General features: G+C 39.3%; 1 protein-coding gene across 2 annotated transcripts in view; it reads right to left on the bottom strand.

The window, feature by feature from the left end:
- escl overlaps nt 1-21,195 on the bottom strand; it is a 393,433-nt gene that overhangs the window by 284,397 nt on the left and 87,841 nt on the right. For both annotated transcript variants that reach the window (XM_067136192.1, XM_067136193.1), the window contains one exon: nt 7,787-7,922. In XM_067136192.1, coding sequence (XP_066992293.1) covers nt 7,787-7,922 — 136 coding nt within the window. The remainder of the gene's footprint in view (nt 1-7,786; nt 7,923-21,195) is intronic.

The following is a 21,195-nucleotide window of genomic DNA, read 5'->3' as shown; positions in this document are numbered from 1 at the left end:
TTAAACAAGCCTCGGACCTATGGGAGTAACGGAGTCCCACTCCCATTTGACAGGTGAGGAACTCCTTGGAAACAACTTGGCGAACGAAATGGAATTTGATGGGGAGCTATCAATATTAATGGGTCTTATGGAAGAAAGTAGAACTGGCTGAGTCAGCAAAGAGGATGCATCTGAATGTTCTTGGATTAAGTGATATTTGGGTAAGGGGAAATAACGAGGAAGAGATAGGAGATTATAAAGTGTATAGGTCCCGCAAGAAGAGCTTGACAAAGAAAGCTGTGTAGAACTTTGGCAGTGTACGGGTGAGCTCGGTAGTGGCACTGCACTCCCCCTCACTTCGCTAAATCGCATTACTGCCAGCAGTTCTTAACCCTCAAACACACGCGTATGGGGTGGAATCCACCCCAGGTCATTTTATTTCCTAGTGAAATGTACAAATAACTTTCCTGTGCTCTCCACGCTCTTGTACCTTTCTGGCTGGATCCCCGCAGAAAGAGTTATTCTTACATAATCTATCTTAAAATCTCCAATTAATACAGTAATTCATATTTTACAATACAATGATATGTGGGATGAAAAGCACCCCCACGCGTGTGTCTGCATCCTAAGATCTGACGCGTGTGCCTGAGGATTAATGAACCGTCTGCGCTGGTGGTCTGGCCAGCTGAACTGTTTTGACCGAAAGATCTGTTTTTCGGGATGATGATGTGGGTGCACGCTCACATTGAACATTATGCTACGAGGCATTATCAATCATGACTACAGAGTTGGGTGGCAAATTAGGAATCAATTTCTCTGTCAGATATTTCTCGTAGTTTCTAAAATTCATCTCATCGCGATAATCCCCTGTTGTTTGGTTGGATTTGGAAACCAACAAAGCATTTGGAAAGAAACCTGCATCTGAACCGGCATGTACCACTATTAATCGTTGCCCCTTAGAGATAGGCGACTTCAGTCCATGAGTAGTACTGTCACGCCAAGCACTTGACTTGGTGTGCGAACTATGCAAATATGTCTCATCAGTGTAAACAATAGGCCTACCCTCTTTTCGGTACCGCTTTATACTTTGTATGTATTGCACACGTAGGAGCCTTATGTCAGGCTTCTCCGTAAGTATTCTACGCATGACTTCCTCCATCAAAAACCTAGGCCTCGAAATATCTTTCTTAGTGTTCTTACGCAACCTTTAAACTGTATATCCTCAACCAGTTTCTTACGGATCTTTTCAAGCGTTGGTCTCTCGCCTTCAGTATTGTGAAAATTGTGAATCGTACGCCTGACCGCGCATTTCTCAACATCGTCTAATTCACACTTCTTGACAGATTTTGGTCTTCTCTTTCCAGGCATTGAAAATGAATCCACTTCGCCCCTTTCGATCTTCTTTGCGTCTCGTATTACATTCCACACGGACCTTTCCGACACACCCGTTGCTTCAGCCACTTTCTTTTGAATAGCACACAAGTATCTAGTGGGGTGCGTTTTGTTTTTCAGGAATTTATACACATTATAAATAACTTCCTAGTTTGACTGTGTAAAATTTTAGCACTCCCTAATTTAGAATGAAACAGGGGCATCGCTATGTTCACTGAATATCATACCACAACAAATTCACTTTCAGCTACAAAATATAAATAAAATATTAACAATACATGCACACACTTCTAGCTTCTTTTCAATACACACTTGGTGAAGAGCTGTACACTGTGCCTCTCAGTGAGCGGTTGAAGTAACAATGAGCCCAGTAATCAGCATTCGGGCGACACACAGGAGCCCCGCAACAAGCGTAAATTTCGCGAACACATATTGGTCTCTGCGCACGTTTGAATTTCGGCAAGCTCTTCTTGCGGGACCTATACTTGACGGGTGTTAAAAAGGGAACGGCAGAGTATGGGGTAGGACTGTTTAACAGGAATACGCAACACAGAGTCTGTTAGGCATGTATATGAGCGAATGATGTGGGTAGATGTAGTAAGATTAACATGGAGGAATTAGGACAGGAATTGTGTCAGTGTATTCACCATATGAGGGTGCAGATGAGGATGAAATTGACAAGTTTTATAAAGCATTGAGTGACATCGTAGTCAGGGTCAACAGCAAAGACAGGATAGTGCTAATGGGCAACTTCAATGCAAGAGTTGGAAATAGAATTGAAGGATAAGAAAAGGTGACTGGTAAATGTGAGGAAGATATGGAAGCTAATGGGAAAGTGAAGTGTTTGCTGGGCTTCTGTGCTAGTATGGGTTTAGCAGTTACGAATACATTCTTCAAGCATAAGCCTATTCACCGCTACACATGCAAGGCTAGGGGTACCAGCTCCATAACAGAATATATCTTAACCGATTTTGAATTCAAGAAGTCTGTTAGGAATGTAAGAGTTTTCCGAAGATTTTTCGATGATACAGACCATTATCTGATCTGTAGTGAACTAAGTATCTCTAGGCCTAGGATAGAGAAAGTGAAATCTTTCTGCAAACGAATAAGGGTAGAAAATCTCCAGGACGAGGAAATTCGACAGAAGATTATGGATATGATTAGCGAGAAGTTTCGAACAGTAGACAGTAAGCAGGTTCAGGATATAGAAAGGGAATGGGTGGCATAAGGGATGCTGTAGTAGAAACAGCAAGGGAATGCCTAGGAACAACGGTGTGTAAAGATGGGGAAAAGCGAACATCTTGGTGGAATGATGAGCTTGTAAACATAAAAAGGCTTATCAGAAATGGCTCCAAAAGGGGCTGATGCAGACAGGGGATTGTACGTAAATGAAAGAAACAGCAAAACAAATAGCCGTTGAATCCAAAAAGAAGTCATGGGAAGATTTTGGTAATGACTTGGAAAGGCTAGGTCAAGCAGCAGGGAAACCTTTCTGGACAGTAATAAAGAATCTTATGAAGAGAGCGGAAAAGGAAATTAACAGTATTTTGGGTAATTAAGGTGGACTCATAATAGGTCCCACGGAATCACTCTACAGGTGGAGGGAATATTTTGAGCATCATCTCAAAGTAACAGGAAATCTTCCTGGTGGTGTTGCGAACAGCCAAGGTCATGGGGAGGAGGAAAATGGTGCTGGTGAAATTACGCTTGAGGAAGTGGAAAGGATGGTAAATATACTACACTGTCATAAAGCAGCAGGAATAGATGAAATTAGACCTGAAATAGTGAAGTATAGTGGGAAGGCATGGATGAAATGGCTTCATAGAGTAGTAAGATTAGAATGGAGTGTTGGTAAGGTACCTTCAGATTGGACAAAAGCAGTAATTGCACCTATCTATAAGCAAGGGAACAGGAAGGATTGCAACAATTATCGAGGTATCTCAGCGATTAGTATACCAGGCAAAGTATTCACTGGCATCTTGGAAGGGAAGGTGCGATCAGTGGTTGAGAAGAAGTTGGATGAAAACCAGTGTGGTTTCAGACTACAGAGGGGCTGTCTGGATCAATTTTCAGTATGCGCGCGGTAACTGAAGAATGCTACGAGAGGATTAGACAGTTGTTTAGTAGATCTAGAGAAAGCATATGACAGGGTACCGTGGGAAAAGATGTTCGCCATACTGGGGGGCTATGGAATTGCGGGTAGATTATTAAAATCAATCAAAGGCATTTATGTTGACAATTGGACTTCAGTGAGAATTGATGGTAGAATGAGTTCTTGGTTCGGGGTACTTGCAGGGGTTAGAGAAGGCTGTAATCTTTCACCTTTGCTGTTTGTAGTTTACATGAATCATCTGCTGAAAGGTATGAAGTGGCAGGGAGGGATTCAGTTAGGTGGAAACGTAGTAATCAGTCTGACGAATTGGTCTTAATGGCAGATTGTGCCGAAAGCCTGCGTTCTAATATCTTGGAACTACCGAGCTCGATAGCTGCAGTCGCTTAAGTGCGACCAGTATCTAGTATTCGGGAGATAGTAGGTTCGAACCCTGCTGTCGGCAGCCCTGAAAATGGTTTTCCATGGTTTCCCATTTTCACACCAGGCAAATGCTGGAGCTTTACCTTAAGGCCACGGCCGCTTCCTTCCAACTCCTAGCCCTTTCCCGCCCCTTCGTCACCATAAGACCTATCTGTGTCGGTGCGATGTAAAGCAAAAAAAAAAAAACTTGGGAGTTGAAAATACGTGCAATGAGTATGGTATGAAAATTGGCCTTTCGAAGACTAAATTGATGTCAGTAGGTAAGAAATTCAACAAAAATGAATGTCAGATTGGTGATACAAAGCTGGAACAGGTAGATAATTTCAAGTATTTAGGTTGTGTGTTCTCCCAGGATGGTAATACAGTAAGTGAGATTGAATCGAAATGTGGTAAAGCTAATGCAGTGAGCTCGTAGTTGCGATCAACAGTATTCTGTAAGAATGAAGTCAGCTCCTGGACGAAACTATCTTTACATCGGTTTGTTTTCAGACCAACTTTGCTTTACGGGAGCGAAAGCTGGGTGGACTCAGGATATCTTATTCATAAGTAACAAGTAACAGACATTAAAGTAGTGAGACTGATTGCTGGGACAAACAGGTGGGAACAATGGAAGGTGGGTACTCGGAGATAAAGGCTAAGTTAGGAATGAACTCTATGGATGAAGCTGTACGCATAAACCGGTTTCGGTGGTTGGGTCATGTGAGGTGAATGGAGGAGGATAGGCTACCTAGGAGAATAATGGACTCTGGTATGGTGGGTGAGAGAAGTAGAGGGAGACCAAGACGACGATGGTTAGACTCTGTTTCTAACGATTTAAAGATAAGAGGTATAGCACTAAATGAGGCCACAGCATCAGTTGCAAATAGAGCATTGTGGCAACGTTAAATTCACAGATGCTTGCATACTGAACGCTGAATGGCATAACGGCCTATAATGATAAGATACGTATGTAATGTATGTATTTGATCGACCTTCGTAGGTTCCAAGGGCTAGGGATTCTTCCATTTTCACACCCTTTGTGACCATTGTCTTTATTAGGCTGATATCTTCATTTTTCTAAGTGTCAGATCCCTCCAGGTGTAAAAATTTAGTGTTAGTATCCAGTCATAACAACTCAGTACAAATATTAATTTGCTTCCTACCGGATCCTGCAAAGGAACAGGACAAGGGATGGAATACATACAACTCAAAATACTACAGAAAAACTAATTAGGAATCTGTATCTTCACGGAAACCCTTACACATGGGCAGCTATCCTTCTAAAACTCTCTCATTCTCTCTACAGTGGAAGATAGCTCTTTAATTCAACTATCAAGTTTGCACCTAACTACAATGAAACCAGCATTTAGCAAAATTTTTGCAGTTTTATCAGTAAATCAAAATATACTCCCTACCATGTAACTGTTAATCCTGCACATTGGCACTATACAGTCATCATTTTTCTCGTTACTTGCAAGATTTATGAGTTGCCACAGCCGTATCCTCAAAATCACTTGTGTTACATTTGCGGGTATAAGTAAAGCATACTGTATTTACGCGAATAATCCCCGCACCCTAACTTTAGGTAGGCTCATTTTGAAAAAAAAAAAAGCCAACATTGATGCAAAAAATGTATCCCAATTTCTTGCCTCAAATTTTTTTTTAAAAATGTGCGAGTATTATTCGCGTAAAAACGGGTAAATACGCCACCGAATAATCCCGCACATTAAATTTAGAAAGGCTGATTTTGAAAAAAAATGCCAACATTGACGCAAATAAAACCCGCACCCCAATTTCGTGCCTCAAATTTAAAAAAAAAAGTGCGGGTATTATTCGTGTATAGTCCTCTCCGTGTAAGGACGTACCCTAAGGGTGCAACCTTACCCTTTCTCCCCTGTAATATTAAGATATTGATTTATGGTTACTTTTCTTGCTGTTGGGTCTTTTTCAGTGTCGGTAACCATACAGTTTAGGGACCCTACTTGCCGATACGACGTCTTACATTTACCGTTAATCTGGCTCGTTGGCAACGTTCAATCACTGCTCTAGCGTGAAGTGCGTGTTGCCACCGCATCGCCGTTAAAGTCACTAGTGATACATTTGCGAGAATATTTAAAGCATATTTTCTTTTTCTGTGGGATTGTAAATCTATTTGGCTAATACCAGGTAAGTAGGATTGTGGCATGTTCGGATAATGCATTTAATAACATAGTTTGTGTGAAATGATGAAAGTGCTCAAATACGTCAGTCTCATGTCTAGATCTACCGGTACATGAAATAACTCTTGCGGGACGAAATTTTGGCAGTAGAACTTATAACATTATTATTTTCAAATCCGCAGTGAACTTGAAAGCTGACCTAAATTCCGTTCACAGAGCTTGGCACATTAGTATTCCTATATATTTCCTGATAAGCTTGAAGATATAACCAGCCTGCAGGCTGAAAATATGCCCAATAATCTCTCTCCTTACTGGTTACCGGTATTGAAGAGAGAAGGAAATATTCGCACAAAAGAAAGGGAAGTCATTGGATGTCTGGAACTTTCGAAAATCACACTGCAAAGACTTATTAAATAAATTGCATCGTTTAACACGCCCCTCTTTTCAAGAATATGGTTATAGTACGCCTACTGTATATCAAAATAAAGACAGATAATTTAAGTGAGAAAGTGTGTTTATTTCCTTAATTCCTCATTGAGGAGATATTCATAATTATCTTGATTTATTTCATCTTATCTTTTATCATTTACTAGGGTAGGGAAACATTCATTATCGGTGTTTACATTGAGGTTAGTTTGTTATGGTTATGTCTGATGATTTTAATATGTAACCAGGCAGGTTGGCAGCAGTGATCAGCCATTACAAAAAAGAGAAAAGAAGAGCATCGGGCGGCGATATTTACTTTCTGGGGTATTTCCTTACGTGGCAATTACTATAAATACGGTATTTTCTTTTTCTCTAGGATTATAAATTTGTTTGGGCAATACCAGTTAAATAGAATTGTGGCAGGTTGGAATAATGCATTTAATAACGTAGTTGATGTTAATTAACGAACGTAGCTTTTAATAATATGGTCTTATTTTCTTTAATTCGAATGAATAGAATGCAATAGGGTATAGGCCTAAAAGAAGGAAGAAAGATCTGCAAGAACTCCTCCAAACAAGGAAAGCAACTTGACCTCCTTTATAAAGATCAGTTCAGTTGAAATGGAAGGACATTTCTTTAACAACCTTGTCTTGTCAGAACTTCGATAAGATTTCCGGACTCCCTTTGTGTATTCTTATTGATTATGGCATATGTGCATGTAATATACTTGCTTGTATGTAGTATTACAGTATGGTTTCATGTAAGTCCAACAGTCCAAGAAGTAATAGCAAATTTCAAGAAGGGAGCTGAATTACTTACACCAGGCAAACACCAGAGAATACGGTTATAGTAATGCGTATATCAATAGAAAGGAAAAATATATAACATGAAATTAAGCGAGGATGAGAGAGTGTGTGTATTACCTTAATTTCTGACTGAGTTTGAAAACCAACTTAATTATGTATATTTTGATTGATCATTTACTTGGGTAATTGATACCTTGGGGCTATCTCTAGCCGAGGTGGCAGCAGTGATGAGCCATTAAAAAGGGTGGTGATATTTGCCTATAGCTAATTAAGACCCACCGAGCACAAATAAGTGTCAAATACAATGGTAAGTCAAAGTGGGAGCAGAGATCTTCTAATAGATGCGCTCTCTTGCTAGGCCCCGACAAATTGCGAGATTAGGAAGTCACTTGAAGTTCCTTCGAGATGGCCACCCTCCTGATGAAGTTGGGAAGCAGAAATCAGACAGTCTATTTGAAGAAGGCAGTCTTGTCTCCCCCATTACCTTGAGAGAACTATAGACAAACACTTACCGATATAGTGGCGAATACAGCTCATTGTAGCTGGACTAAAGATACGAATGATGCCTCGTGAGCCAGCCACAGCTAGCAGGGGTTTCCCAGAATCTTCATCAAAAGACCAAGCACAAGTGTAGTAGTTCTCATCCACCTTGGACTATGTTAAGGAAATATAACAACAGCCTTCCTACGCATAGGTAAAATACACTTCCATAGGTCTAGCAGATGGCAATTAGTGCAAAGCGCAAGCACAGCATCAACGTACATACAATACACACAGAGTTCAAACTTGGGCAGTAGAAGTGAAATACCACGTGCTAGGCAAGTAGAGGCCAACTGTGGATGGTACATGGATAGGAGGAAGAAAAATATGACCGTACACATTATCAACAAGGATGTACTGTATTATGTTAATATTATTTATTACACAGAGACTTATTTCAACCCTTGTATTGGGTCATTTTCAGCCTTAAATTATAAATGGAAAAGAACATTAAATGTAACTTGAAAAAACCGACACCTAATAAAACACTACTGGCATGTCTTGAAGCATTGATGAAATATGTTCTGGTTACAAATGAGGCCATTAATATTGTGAAATGTGCCGAGGGAGTTTATATATTTTGCCTTCAAGTAAATTCTGGATCATTTAAAATTGTATTAAATTTCATTGTCAAAAATTTGTGGGACACCTGTACCGCACGTGTCGATTTTTATGGGACTTGCACGAGAAATGTTTCCTAACAAGCACCCAATTAAACATTTCAATTTGATTGGTTTAAATTAATCGAAGGGTAACTCCTTTGCTGCACCGCTTCCGGTTGCACCATCCAGCACAGGCCTCATTCGGAAGCGCGTCGCAGGGTGTCTGAATTCTGTCTTCGGCATCATGTAGAGCGGACATGTTGTCCAGGAGCTCTGTACTCCATTGGAGATCTTGCCTTCTCTTAGGGTAAGCAAATCTTAAATTTCCTAATGTAACTTTATTTTACTTTATTTCATGTTTTAATTTGTCATAGGAGTTTACCCCTCAATTTTTCTATCAGAAAACAATTGTAATTTCTTTATCTTTAATGATTTTATAATAAATAAGTATTTACTATAAGTAGGTATTAACTAAATTATTCTTTGGTAGACGTTTTTGGCCACAAAAGTTCTTCGATCCACAACCTCGTCGGGTTCCTTCCGCTTTACAATTTCTGCTGTTAGTTGCCGTGTATTTTACCTTGTTTAATTTTGATTTTATAATAAGGTTTTAAAGATTCTAAATTTTATTTAATGTTCCAAAAGTTGTTTCGTATTTATGCTTTATAAAGCCACCAAGCGCCGCTACACTGGTAGCGAGACCATATTTTTTGTGAACTGAAACTTCGAAAAGGGTATTTCAGTTAAGTAATTCCCATGAACACTATCATGATACCTGCTTTAAACGGATCTAATCCGCCATGCGACCCGGCTGACAACCGGCGCTTTTGCGGTTCCAGGCTGCAAAGTGTGAAATGTGCTACTGGGCATGTGCATGTAGGCAACCAGGCTCCATACAAGAGCTGGAAAGGTATAATATAGGAGTGGCTGAGCTAAGTGAAACTCACTGGAAAAACAATGGCCATTTTAGAATTGGTAATCATAGGGTCTACTTTTCTGGAAATGAAGGAAAAAGCAGTAACGGGGTTGCAATTGTGATTAGTGACAAACTGAATGGCCTAGTGAAAGGATATAAACCTGTTACTGATCGCACTGTCTCAAATGCAAGCCACTTTCAATCATCATCATTCAGGTTTATGCCCCAACTGCGGATGCGACTGATGAAATAATCAACCGCTTCTATCAAGATCTTGATGCGGTAGTTTCAGCTTTTCCAAGCAGAGAACTAACTATTGTTATGGGAGACTTCAATGCCAAAATTGATTCAACACAACATGATGAGCATGTCAGAACATCGATAGCAAGATATGGAACTGGAGAAAGAAATGAACGGGGGAAAAGGCTTCTTGAGTTTGCAATTCAAAACAGGTTCACTATAACTAATACAGTCTTCAAGCATCACATACGGCACATGTACTCGTGGACTCTGCCTGATGGTCAATATAAAAATCAGGTTGACTACATCCTGATCAGTTAAAAGAGGAGGTCTTCTGTAATGGACACCGAAACCTGTCCAGGTGAAGTGTGTGGCAGTGATCATCAGCTTCTTAGAACAGAAACAAAAATAAAACTTCAAACAACAGTTAAAAGATCACACAGGATACCACAAGTAGTTAATATGCCGTCATTCAAGGAACCATTGGCGCGAAGAGCCTCCATATTACAGGATCCAGTAACAACTGCAGAAGGGCTGTGGAATGTGACTAAAAACTGGATAGAGTCCTCTTTGAATGAATCTCGAGTACCAAATATTAGAAGGCAACAGTGGATCACTGCCTTGACCCTTCAGCTTGTAGAAGAAAGAAGGTGCCTTAAAAAATCTGGCATTAACACTACAGAAAAAAAAGAGAGCAAATGTTTGATCTTGATAGAAGGATTCGGTCTTCTTGTAGAAGAGATAAGAATAATTTCCTTAGTAACATTTATTTTGAGATTGAAGACCATGCAAATCAAAACCAAAGCAAGGATCTTTTTGATAAAAATAGAATAATCACTTGAGAATTCAAGACATATTCCTGGAATGTACAGAACTCACAGGGTGATGATGTTGTGGATATAGAGAATGTTCTGGAAACATGAAGATTGTAACGCAAGGATCTGTACAGTGAACAATGTAATGCACAAGACCAAGGAACTTAGAATACTCAACAGGTAGGCCATTCCGGGCAAGTGTGCTGCCATTGGTCAGCGGCTTGTGACATCATCAGAAAGAACACATCTGCGGTCTGTTATATTCTCCTGCATTAAATGTTGAATGCAAAGTGATATTTATCGTTTCTTTTGCCCTTTCAAGTTGGAATGTTTTTCTTTTATGACTTGGAACATATATTTAAATCATGATAATGTTTAATGAATAAGAGAAAAATAGAAAATATTTATCGTAGGGCAAATTATAGTGCATAATGTATGTTCCAGCCTCGTAAGCCTTAGACATGTTTTTTCTTAATAATCATATTACAATGAATTAGTAGTTCTTAACCCTCCGTTGGTCGCGCCTCATTTCTTAACGCCGCTGGTCGTGGGTGAGCGGAGCGCTCACCAGTAATGTAATATGATTTTTGAGGCATTTATTGCTATTATTTTTGGTGTTATTGTTTTAAATTTGATACTTGTTTATTCTTTAATTACTTTTTTGTTGACAGGTTAAGTTAAGTACAATATTATTGAAACAGAATACTCATAATTATGCAAACACCATGGTGACTTACTCTCCTATGGAATAGCAAACTTTACAGCGCTGTACAAAGCCCTCAAATATTTCTCGTATTGCTGCCAATTTATCGATGGATTTCCTTTCATTTCTCGTTTGAGCATCATCAAATCGGAGACATCTCAAAAGTAAGTAAAATCTGCGGTATGACATCACTAGGCGAAATATTTCTGTAGCTGTCCCATCCGTCGCCCACACTGTCTTCGCATTCTGTGTAACACGTGCGACACCTGGTGGATGAATCACGATGTTTCTTTCCTTCCTACGTTTGTTGGGGCTAGGGGGATGAATATTCCACAGAGTAATGTTGTTACGACCAACGTATTGAGGATCAGGCTCGACTGGCTGACCAGGAACGGCTTCGTCCACAGAAACATCAGATGCGCTGTCGTGATCCCTGTTGGCGGGTTGCTCTGTATCTGAGTACTCAGAATCTTCATTATTGCATTCAGCTAATAGAACTGCTTCATCATCCGACTCCTCTAATAACCAATTACAAATCATGAAATCTTGATTCATGACTTGTAGGCTAATATGATATAAATAAAGTGGAAATTGGAAAAAATATAACGCCAATGGTCGCGGGTGAGCGACTCGCTCACTTATCTGTGGTCATTAACGATTGCTTGGCTGGTAATGAAAGTCGCGCCGCACCCTGCAACATTGTTGGATTTGCTCAGAACATTCCAAAAGTCAGCTACTAGGTGATTAAGAAGTTTAGGTCTACTTAGCTTCGCACGGCACATCTTTAAAAAGGAAAGTGAGCACCGCGCTCACCCCGCGACCAACGGAGGGTTAAAATTGTTTTAACATTTTTCTTCTTTATCAGACAAGACGGGTGTGGATTTCGCAAGACTATCCTTCCACTATCTGCAGGCTACCACGACTTAACAGGTTACAGTGCTCAGTGTGTTGTTTTTGTCACAGTGTAGTTTAAATATCCTTCAAAAGGTGAAGTTAGTGACATTGTCATCAGCTAAAGCTTAATGTTTTATGTTAAGGCAGGAAATTTAATCTATGGCTGTTAAGGAGATACAACCCAGAATAGGTTCTTCATTCTTCTTCACTGCTTCCCATATGGCCTTTTTGTTCAAATGTCTGATAATACGAACGAAAGTCCTTGTCCTTACATATAAGACAATGATTTTCCTATCGACTTTGAGAGATTTTGAGTGTATAGTCAATGTTAAAGTTTCCATTACTTTCCGTGGAAGGAAGCAAAAAGCAAACTCCATTGTTGTAGCCAACCACTCAAGACCTTTAGAAATAATAGTGATCCAGTCTTGTTCAGAGGACAGTTTTGGATCAAGACGACATATATCCGTTCTTGTTCCAAACGAATTGTCAATGATTTTACACTTGTATGCGACGTAACCTGTCAAGTATTTTAAAGCATCGTCTGTTACATCTTCACTGGGAATCATTAAACTGCTCAGGTCAGTATCAAGTAGCAAGTTCTCATCACTTCCATCAAAACTCAAAACATCGGACCGGTTGTCAGTCACTTCGATGCAAAGTTCGCTGGAAAGGAAATTCTGGAACTCTTCTTCCGTTCCTTCGTCAGGTGGCAGGGGGTCAGAAAATGTAGAAAGCTGACTTCTGTCCTCAGCAACAGAGGCTCCACAAGATAGAGACATGTCGTTCACGTTCCCAGTTAGTATTAAAAGGCACATTCTGTTCTTCACTTCGAAAGGAGTGGGATTGTTATAAAATATACAGAGACCCCGAAGTCTAAAAAAATAATTTTCTAAACAGTCTTGATTCAGGCTGGAAGTAAAAATGTACAGTAGAACCTCGATAATTTGAAATCGGTTAATTCAAAATCTCACGTAATTCAAAGAAGCTCTCGTTCCCGGAAACATGAGATACAGTTTTGCATGTTATTTAAATTGTTTAATTCGAAATACGGATAATTCGTAATTCGAAGTACAATGTCGGCCCCATTACCGAAATTCAGACTTTTAATTCGAAACTGCCTTTACATTTTAAAACAAAAGTATGTTACAGGGCAATTTCAACTCAAAATTTATCCGCGTCATAATAGAACGCGTGTTCCGGGATGTGGAGGGGTAGCTTTCCGCACTTACACTCACTTCGGTGCCAAGTTCAATGAAATCGGAATTCTTTTGCATTCAACCTTTTAAAGGAACGCCGTAATATCACGCAACAGGCAGTGTGCAGGAAAACAGAATGTGCGAACGCTGGCGATGCAGACAGTTGACGAAAAAGCATGGCTCATATAATAAATTCGTAGGCACCGAACAATACTGTAATTGCCGATGAAACTGCATTGCTTTATTTTAATGCGAGCCCAAATGGTATTATGGTTTTAAAGGAGAAAGTGCCAAGTGGGGAATCGTACAAGTGTGGGGGATGGGGGTCATTGTAGTGCGTTGCAATTGCAATGCACATGGAAGCGAGAAACTTTATCCCCTCGTCATAGAAAAGTTTGATAGGCTACAATGTTTTAAGGGCGTCGGGCACTTTCCATGCCAGTACAAAGCATCAGAAAATGTGAACAGTACAGATATCCAAAAAATAATGCATTTGCACAGGGGAATCAGCATAATTTATCCTCGTCTTTGAATTGTGTGATTTGTTTTCTTCCGTTGAGTGAGGTTATGTTCGTCAGTGATTTATCCATGTGCATTATTTGAACATTGTAAATGCACCTTGTTGGATACATTTTGGAAATAGTTTTTCCATGGCATTGGAAAGGTTTAAACTATGAATCGAGGTGATTGCATGTATTAATGGGTCTTAGAATACTTTGTGACGCGGCAAGTGTTTACATTTCTGAAACACGAGAGAAGTGCCATGGCGGGAAATCGTACAAGGATAGAGTCATAGGAAAGTTTGATTTTAAGGGCATCGGGTACTTTCTGTGTAAATACAAGGCATCTAAAATGCATACAGTATAGAACTCCAATGAATAAAGCACTTGCACATGGGAGCCAGCATAGATTTCTCCTCGTCTCTGAATCGTGCTTTTTTTTTTCTTTCTTTCGTTGCGTGAGGTTAATTTGCCAGTGAGATATGCAAGTGCATTATTTGAATACTGTAAATGCACCTTTTTGGATACATTTTGGAAACAGTTTTTTTCATGGTATTTGAAAGGTATAAACTGTGAATCAAGGTTAACTGCATGCAGTAACGGGCCTTAGAATATTTCGTAACGCGGCAAGGGTTGGTACTTCTGAACTGCGAATTGGCGGTTAATTCGAAATCACGTAATTCGAAATCCGATTTTTGAGTCCCAATGACTTCGCATTAACGAGGTTTTACTGTATTTGCCCCAATGCCTTTCCCATCTCTATACAGTCCAATAAGGGAGTTTATGGATGTTAAAAAACCATTTCTGGAACGGAAAAAGACTGCTTCCTTTCCCCAGCCACATACTCGAGCAAATGTCAAAAAATCTTTTTAAAGTGTTTTCTTGACTTCGATGTTTGAGGCCATAACCACTTCTAAGGGGAGCTTTTTCGTCGTTAGGGACCCTTGACTTCGAAACATCGAATACATCATTTATCAATTCAATAATATTCCCCTCATTATGTTTGTGTAGAATATAATTGCTTGGGCAGTGCGAAATGAAAACAGCTGTGCAGCCATTCTGACAATTTGACAAGGACATCCAGTAACGTTCAGGTGACCTCTGATATATGGTGTACGATTGAGAGGTAACTTTTCTGATGCCTTAGGAGATCTTCTATTAAAGTCTGTGTCACAGTAGTCCCATTTGTCAAAGTGATTTCATCATCATGAAAATTTTTTGCTCCAGGAGAGTATTTTTCTTCCGCAGAGTCACTAATTTTTTCTTTAACTCCGAAATTTCCTGGTCTTTCATGAATATATATGGATGAGGTACGGGTTCTGTGTTGGTTGACTGGTCTAGTTTCAGTTTCTTTGGAGATAAGGTGTCTTATGCAGTTACGGCCCTTTTCCTAACTGATCTTGTGTTACTGCGGTGTTCTCACTCCATCATAACCTAAACAGAAAAGAACCGGTATTGTTGGTTTCTGAGCATGTTACTGTTAATAACAAGCATTTCAAGTCTTAAGTGTAATTTTAAATTTAACTCTTTCGCTGCGGAAGTCAACTTTTGTCGACTTACTTCCCTATAGCATTCACTGTGAAAATCGACTTTTGTCGACTTGGTACTTTCCTGCTATATTTTCCACGTGCTTCTTTAATAAAGGTGCATTTAATAATACAAACATCTATAGTCATGTATTGACTATGTACTAAGCATTGTTTGAAAACGTTACCGCGAATACTGGACCTACGTTTACTTGTTATCTTTCACCCGCCCGCCCACCAACATTCCTGTCAGCTGTCTGGCCGATAGCAGGCTTCACTCAGCAGCTATGAGCGAGCGGAAAAACATTAGTAATGACAGTGACGAAATCTTAAATCTTTTAGTGGCCAATTCTGATTCAGTCTGTTCAGTAAATTTGGACAATGAAACAAGTGATGATGTGCATAGTTATTGTTCGGAAGAAAGTGCCAATTAGGAAGATCTTCATTTTGTTTCGGACTAGTAGAATATTAGTGATGGCATTGAAACTTCACTAATGAGAGGAAGAATATTGTACAATAAGCTTCAAAAGAGGGCAATTAGTGCTCCTCACTTCAGAAATTCTGTCATAATCAGACTTCTACGAGAGTATCAGCGTAGTCTGCCAGCGAAACAAGGAAGACCTTCTGATTACATACCTCAAGCGCGCCTGATGGAGACGCACTTTCTTGGGGACCAACAGGACAAGAGTCACAAACCTAATTGTGTTGTTTGTTCCATATTACCAGTAAAATGTTCAGAGAAAGGAAAGGGACTGTGCAAGAGAAAACGGAGAGAATTTTTTTGGTAAGAATTACCCAGGGTAGCCTGCAATGTGTCCAGTTCCATGTTCGGAGATGTATCACAGTAATGTGTGTTTCAAGATCAAATGTCACTGCTAGTTTGCCAAAGTCGAGTTAAAAATGGTGCAATGGTGTTGAATGTCATTAACCTTTAACAAAAATTAAATTTCAGTTCATTTGGAAATTACAAAAAAAATTACATTCTTCTGTTAGTGTTCTGTTTAAAAATAGCGCAGCAAAAGAGTTAAAAACATACAATAAAAGCCGAGATTAAGGAAAGTTAATGTGACTTACTGCACTAGCCTGTTTTATTTCCATGCCAATTTGGTATTTTCTGGGAAGGAACGGCGTCCGATTTCAATATGTTCCGTACTGCGAGACCCAGTAGTTCATTTTTCAAGTTCCGTTCATAATCATCCAGAAGAATTCTTGCATTATTACCGTCTTACTAATAAACGGTGTATAACTTTTATACGAGGTTTATTCACCGTTTATGTGAAATTCGTTACTAATAAACCGTGTATAAGCCTCCTGCGTATACATCTGTTATAGTTATTCATTGAATTGCTTATACAGACCAGGACCCTTGTATAAGCGTTGTATATCAGCGAGTCGCGGAAAAAGAAACGAGTGAGCAGTTTATTTTCGTGGTATTTACTGTCTACAGTAATATAATCGTGGTGAAATATTCGACTTATCTATTTAACATTGAACACACATTGAAAGAATGGACGATAACGTTGATGATCTTCACGATATTTAAACATAGAAGACATACACCATTCAGAGGTTATGGAGGCTAGACATCTTCGTAAAGTAAAACACTTTAAAGAGACAGAATGACAATAACTATAAAAGAAATTATGGTTGGGCGTATTTTTGCGTAATAATGTGTTACTGCTTAATAGACTTTTGATATTGCGAGTTTATTATACATTATCTGCCCCTACAAAGATCTTTCTCAAATTTGAGTACCTGTAAAAGGGGACATATTCCTCGAGATAAAAAATGGCATAACTTGAAAACCACACGTAATATGATTTCCATACTTTGTAGTTGGATACGCAGAAATATGATGTATAAATGCCTAATAGAACCTTTTTTGATCAAACCTTTCTTTTAAGCTACAAAACAGTTTTCCCTTTCTCCTGAAAAGTAAGGATTTTGGAATGTGTACCCCTTTCAACTCGCCGATTCAATTACAATTGCTTATATTTTCCGTACTATCCCAGTTAGGAGCTATTGATCTTTTCTTAAGCCTTTCCATTTCTTTTTTTTGGCGTTCATTACACAAGCAAGCTGAAGAAATGTTGATATCAGTATAAGTCAATTTCCAGCTGTCTCACGGAATGACAATGAATAACTGAGTTATAAAAGAAATGATGGTTGGGCGTATGTTTGTCTAATAATGTGTTACTGCTTAATAGACTTTTGAAATTGTGAGTTTATTATACATTATCTGCCTTTACAAAGATCTTAGATCTTTCTCTAATTTGAGTACAAAAAGGGACATATTTCCTTGACATAAAAAAATGGTATAACTTGAAAACCGTACGTAACATGATTTCCATACTTTGTAGTTGAATACGCAGAAATATGATGTATAAATGCCTAATAGAAACCTTTCGTTTAGCTACAAAACAGGTTTTACTTTCTCCTGAAAAGTAAGGATTTTGGAATGTGTGCCCAACTCGCCGATTCAATTACAATTGCTTACGTTTTCCGTACTATCCCAGTTGGGAGCTATTGATCTTTTCTTAAGCCATTCCATTTCTTTTTTTGGCGTTCATTACACAAGCAAGCTGAAGAAATGTTGATATCAGTATTAGCTAATTTCCAGCTGTCTCATTTAATGTATCCACTGCCTTTTCGATATGCCGTGCTACTGTGCGACTTTCCGGAAAGTTTTGCTCGTAGATAACCAGCAGAAGCGATCATAAAGGCGGTGAATGTGCGAAATACGACAGTGAACTGCAGGAAGAGATTCCTACACCTTGGAACGAGTGTATACGTGCTGTATAGTAATACAATGTGTATACCTCGTTTATTGGTAAGAAAAAAGTAAAACGCTTATACAGGGTTTATTCACTGTTTAACTAAACAAGAGTTAAACAACTGTATAAGGACTTTTTATTAGTAAGACGGTTAATATTTATCTTGTCCATTCACTTACACCGAGCTACCCACGTATTTTGGTGTGCCTCATTCTTCGGGAATTGATGGTAAACTATGTCCTGAGTTTTGTAACCAGTATCATTACACAGAGCAACGGCACACTTAGTTCTATTTTTACTCATTTCACTTAAATACTTAGAATACTAAAGAAACCAATCACCTGTTAAATGAGAAATGAAGTGTTTACACCGGTAAGTTAGATTTTATAACATAGACCTCACTATATATCACACACAAGCTCAACACAACCAAGACTTCAAAACGAGTGGCGAGTTCAAAGCTCACTGCATCTTCCCAGTGACGTCACGTTAGACTTGACTCGTTTGCCACCAAATGCGCGGGAAGCTGGAATACACCCCCATGGCACAAGACCAAGTAAAGATAGACAAACAGTCAGATCCTGAACCTGACATCCTCCGAGATGAAGTAGAAAAGGCTTTGAAAATGCTAAGAACTGAAAAAGCATGTGGACCTGATGGAATAAGTGCAGAAGTCTTGAAAGCTACAGGCGATGCTGGAATTGAAATGCTGTTGAAAATCTGCTAAGCAATGTGGATTTCTAGAAGATGGCCCAAGGAATGGGTACAGTCAATCTTTGTCCCAATCCACAAGAAAGATTCGAGGAAAAAATGTGGAAATTATCGCCTAATTGCTTTGATTTCACATGCCATGAAAGTTATGCTTCATATCCTGCATAAGAGACTCCGGGCATTCCTAGAGTATCAAATTCCTGAAGTCCAGACTGGATTCATGAATGGAAAAGGCACTCGAGAACAGATCTTAAGCCTAGAAAAGGCTAGAGAATTCAATGTTCCGGTATACCTGTGCTTTATTAACTACCAAAAGGCCTTCGATACTGTCAAATGGAACCATCTTTGGAAAATTTTAGATGACATGGGTTTGCCACTCCATTTTGATTGATCTCAAGTCGCTGTATAAGGAAAATACAGCCACTGTGAAGATTCAAAACAGTCTCAGCAGTTTCATACAAGGGCTGGAGTTTGTCAGGGATGTATCCTGTCACCGTTACTTTTTAATCTCTATGGTGAATATGCAATGAGAACTGCATTAGATGGCTGGGACAAAGGATTTTCCGTTGGGGGATGCAAGATCAACAACTTGAGATTTGCTGATGACACCACCTTGATAGCATCATCTGAAGAGGAGTTGACAGAGCTGAACAAGAGAGTAGAGGAAGCAAGCCTAGAAATTGGATTACGCCTAAATTGACAGAAAACCAAAGTCATGATTGTTGATCGTAAGAACAACAACAGTCCACATATCAAACAGATTGGAGGGTGTGAAGCTGTAGATCAGTATGTATATCTAGGCTCCTTACTATCCAATGCTGGTGGTTCCAAAGATGAAATAAAGCGAAGAATTGAAATAGCAAAGGTAGCAACGATCCATCTGCGGATGATCTGGAAAGATAATAACATCACCATCAATACAAAAAAGCTTGTTGAATCTCTAGTCTTCTTGTATGGCGCAGAGACATGGACCATCCTCAAACGTGATCATGAATGGATAGATAGCTTTGAAATGTGGTGCTGGAGGAAAATGTTAAGGATTCCTTGGACAGCTCATTGCACGAACACATCAATCATGAACCAACTTCAGATAAAAGTTTGTCTATCGCGTAAGGTCTCTCAGCAAATCATACGCTACTTTTGACATATAATGCGCCGAGATGGTAGTCTTCAAAAGCTGATTGTTGAGGGCAAAGTCTACGGAACCAGACGAGGACGAGTACCAACGTGACGGATTGACATGGTGAATAGCCCCCTACAGAGTTCTCTCAGAGCAACCACATTGAAAGCTTTAGATAGGAAAGAATGGCAGAGTATGGTTCATCGGCTAGTTGGCTGCATATTATGATAGTCACGACGCCTCAGTCATGAGGCAAAACGAAGAAAAGAATTTCCTTTTAAAAGATGAAATTACCGTGTGTGCATTCCTAATCCTTGTTTATTTGTGTGTTTTCATGATGGTTGCTCGTGCTCAATGTTCACATCCCAAGAGAGTCGCCCATTATCTCCGTATAAGGCATCCCTTCCCCCCTCCACTCCTTCCATCCCCGCAAACACCGCTGAACCAACAATAGACTCGATCACGTGAACAAGACCGTTACCTTGAGAAGGCCAGGCTGTTTGAGAGGACAACCACCTTAACACCGTAAGTTTAAGCTTTCTACACACCCATTTCACACTTTTTACTTATCAGCCCAAGTTTCTCACACCACCTCATTTTTTTCCATTACAGATTGGAACTTCATTGATGGTTTCCACTAAGTCACTTAGAGTTTACATGCATCTGTCATCTCCTCTAACACAGCTTCTCAATTTTATGTTGCGGCCCTTCCGACAAACCAACCAGCCAACATTATGAAACGATAATCAAGAATGGGACCGCTAGAATGAGAAGACATTGAGAATGCTGCTGTTCTAAAGCTTTAAATTTCATCGGTGTTTTTCCTTGTCACAGGCATTTCGCCTGCACATTATCTCAGGCTTGGTTTCTCAAACTTTTTTCGCTCCTGTTCCCCTCCTAGCCATTCAATGTGATGGGTTTCTACAAAGACAGATTTTCGGCCTGAATTTCCGACACAGTGATTTCATCCTGTTTTGTATTGTTACAAAACCCAATATTTTGTAAACTAAGAGGTCCGCAACCTCACTATGTGCACTTATTTTTCATTTCCATCTGTGTCATTTGTTTTCATTTCTTTTCTTCTTCTTAGGTTAATGCAGTTTTTAGTTTCAATTATGTTTTGTATTAACCCCCGTTTTACTGAATTTTATCGCAGTGAGTTATTTTTCACTCCACATGATGATGTAAATATTGTATATTGTGCTAATTTTGTTTCCGTCTAGGCTCTCTTTTGTTTTTCCATTGTTCTTTCATTACTTTTTTGGCAATTTTAGCTTGAATTATGTAAATTATTTCAACCCCGTCCTTTTCTTTTCACTGAAGATGGCTCAAACGAGCCGAAACATGTTTGAATTTGATTACTCCATCTAATGATGGAATATGT

Source organism: Anabrus simplex, chromosome 1, assembly GCF_040414725.1.
Source record: "Anabrus simplex isolate iqAnaSimp1 chromosome 1, ASM4041472v1, whole genome shotgun sequence".
In the NCBI taxonomy this organism is placed as follows: domain Eukaryota; kingdom Metazoa; phylum Arthropoda; class Insecta; order Orthoptera; family Tettigoniidae; genus Anabrus; species Anabrus simplex.
This window is presented reverse-complemented; position numbering and strand designations above follow the sequence as displayed.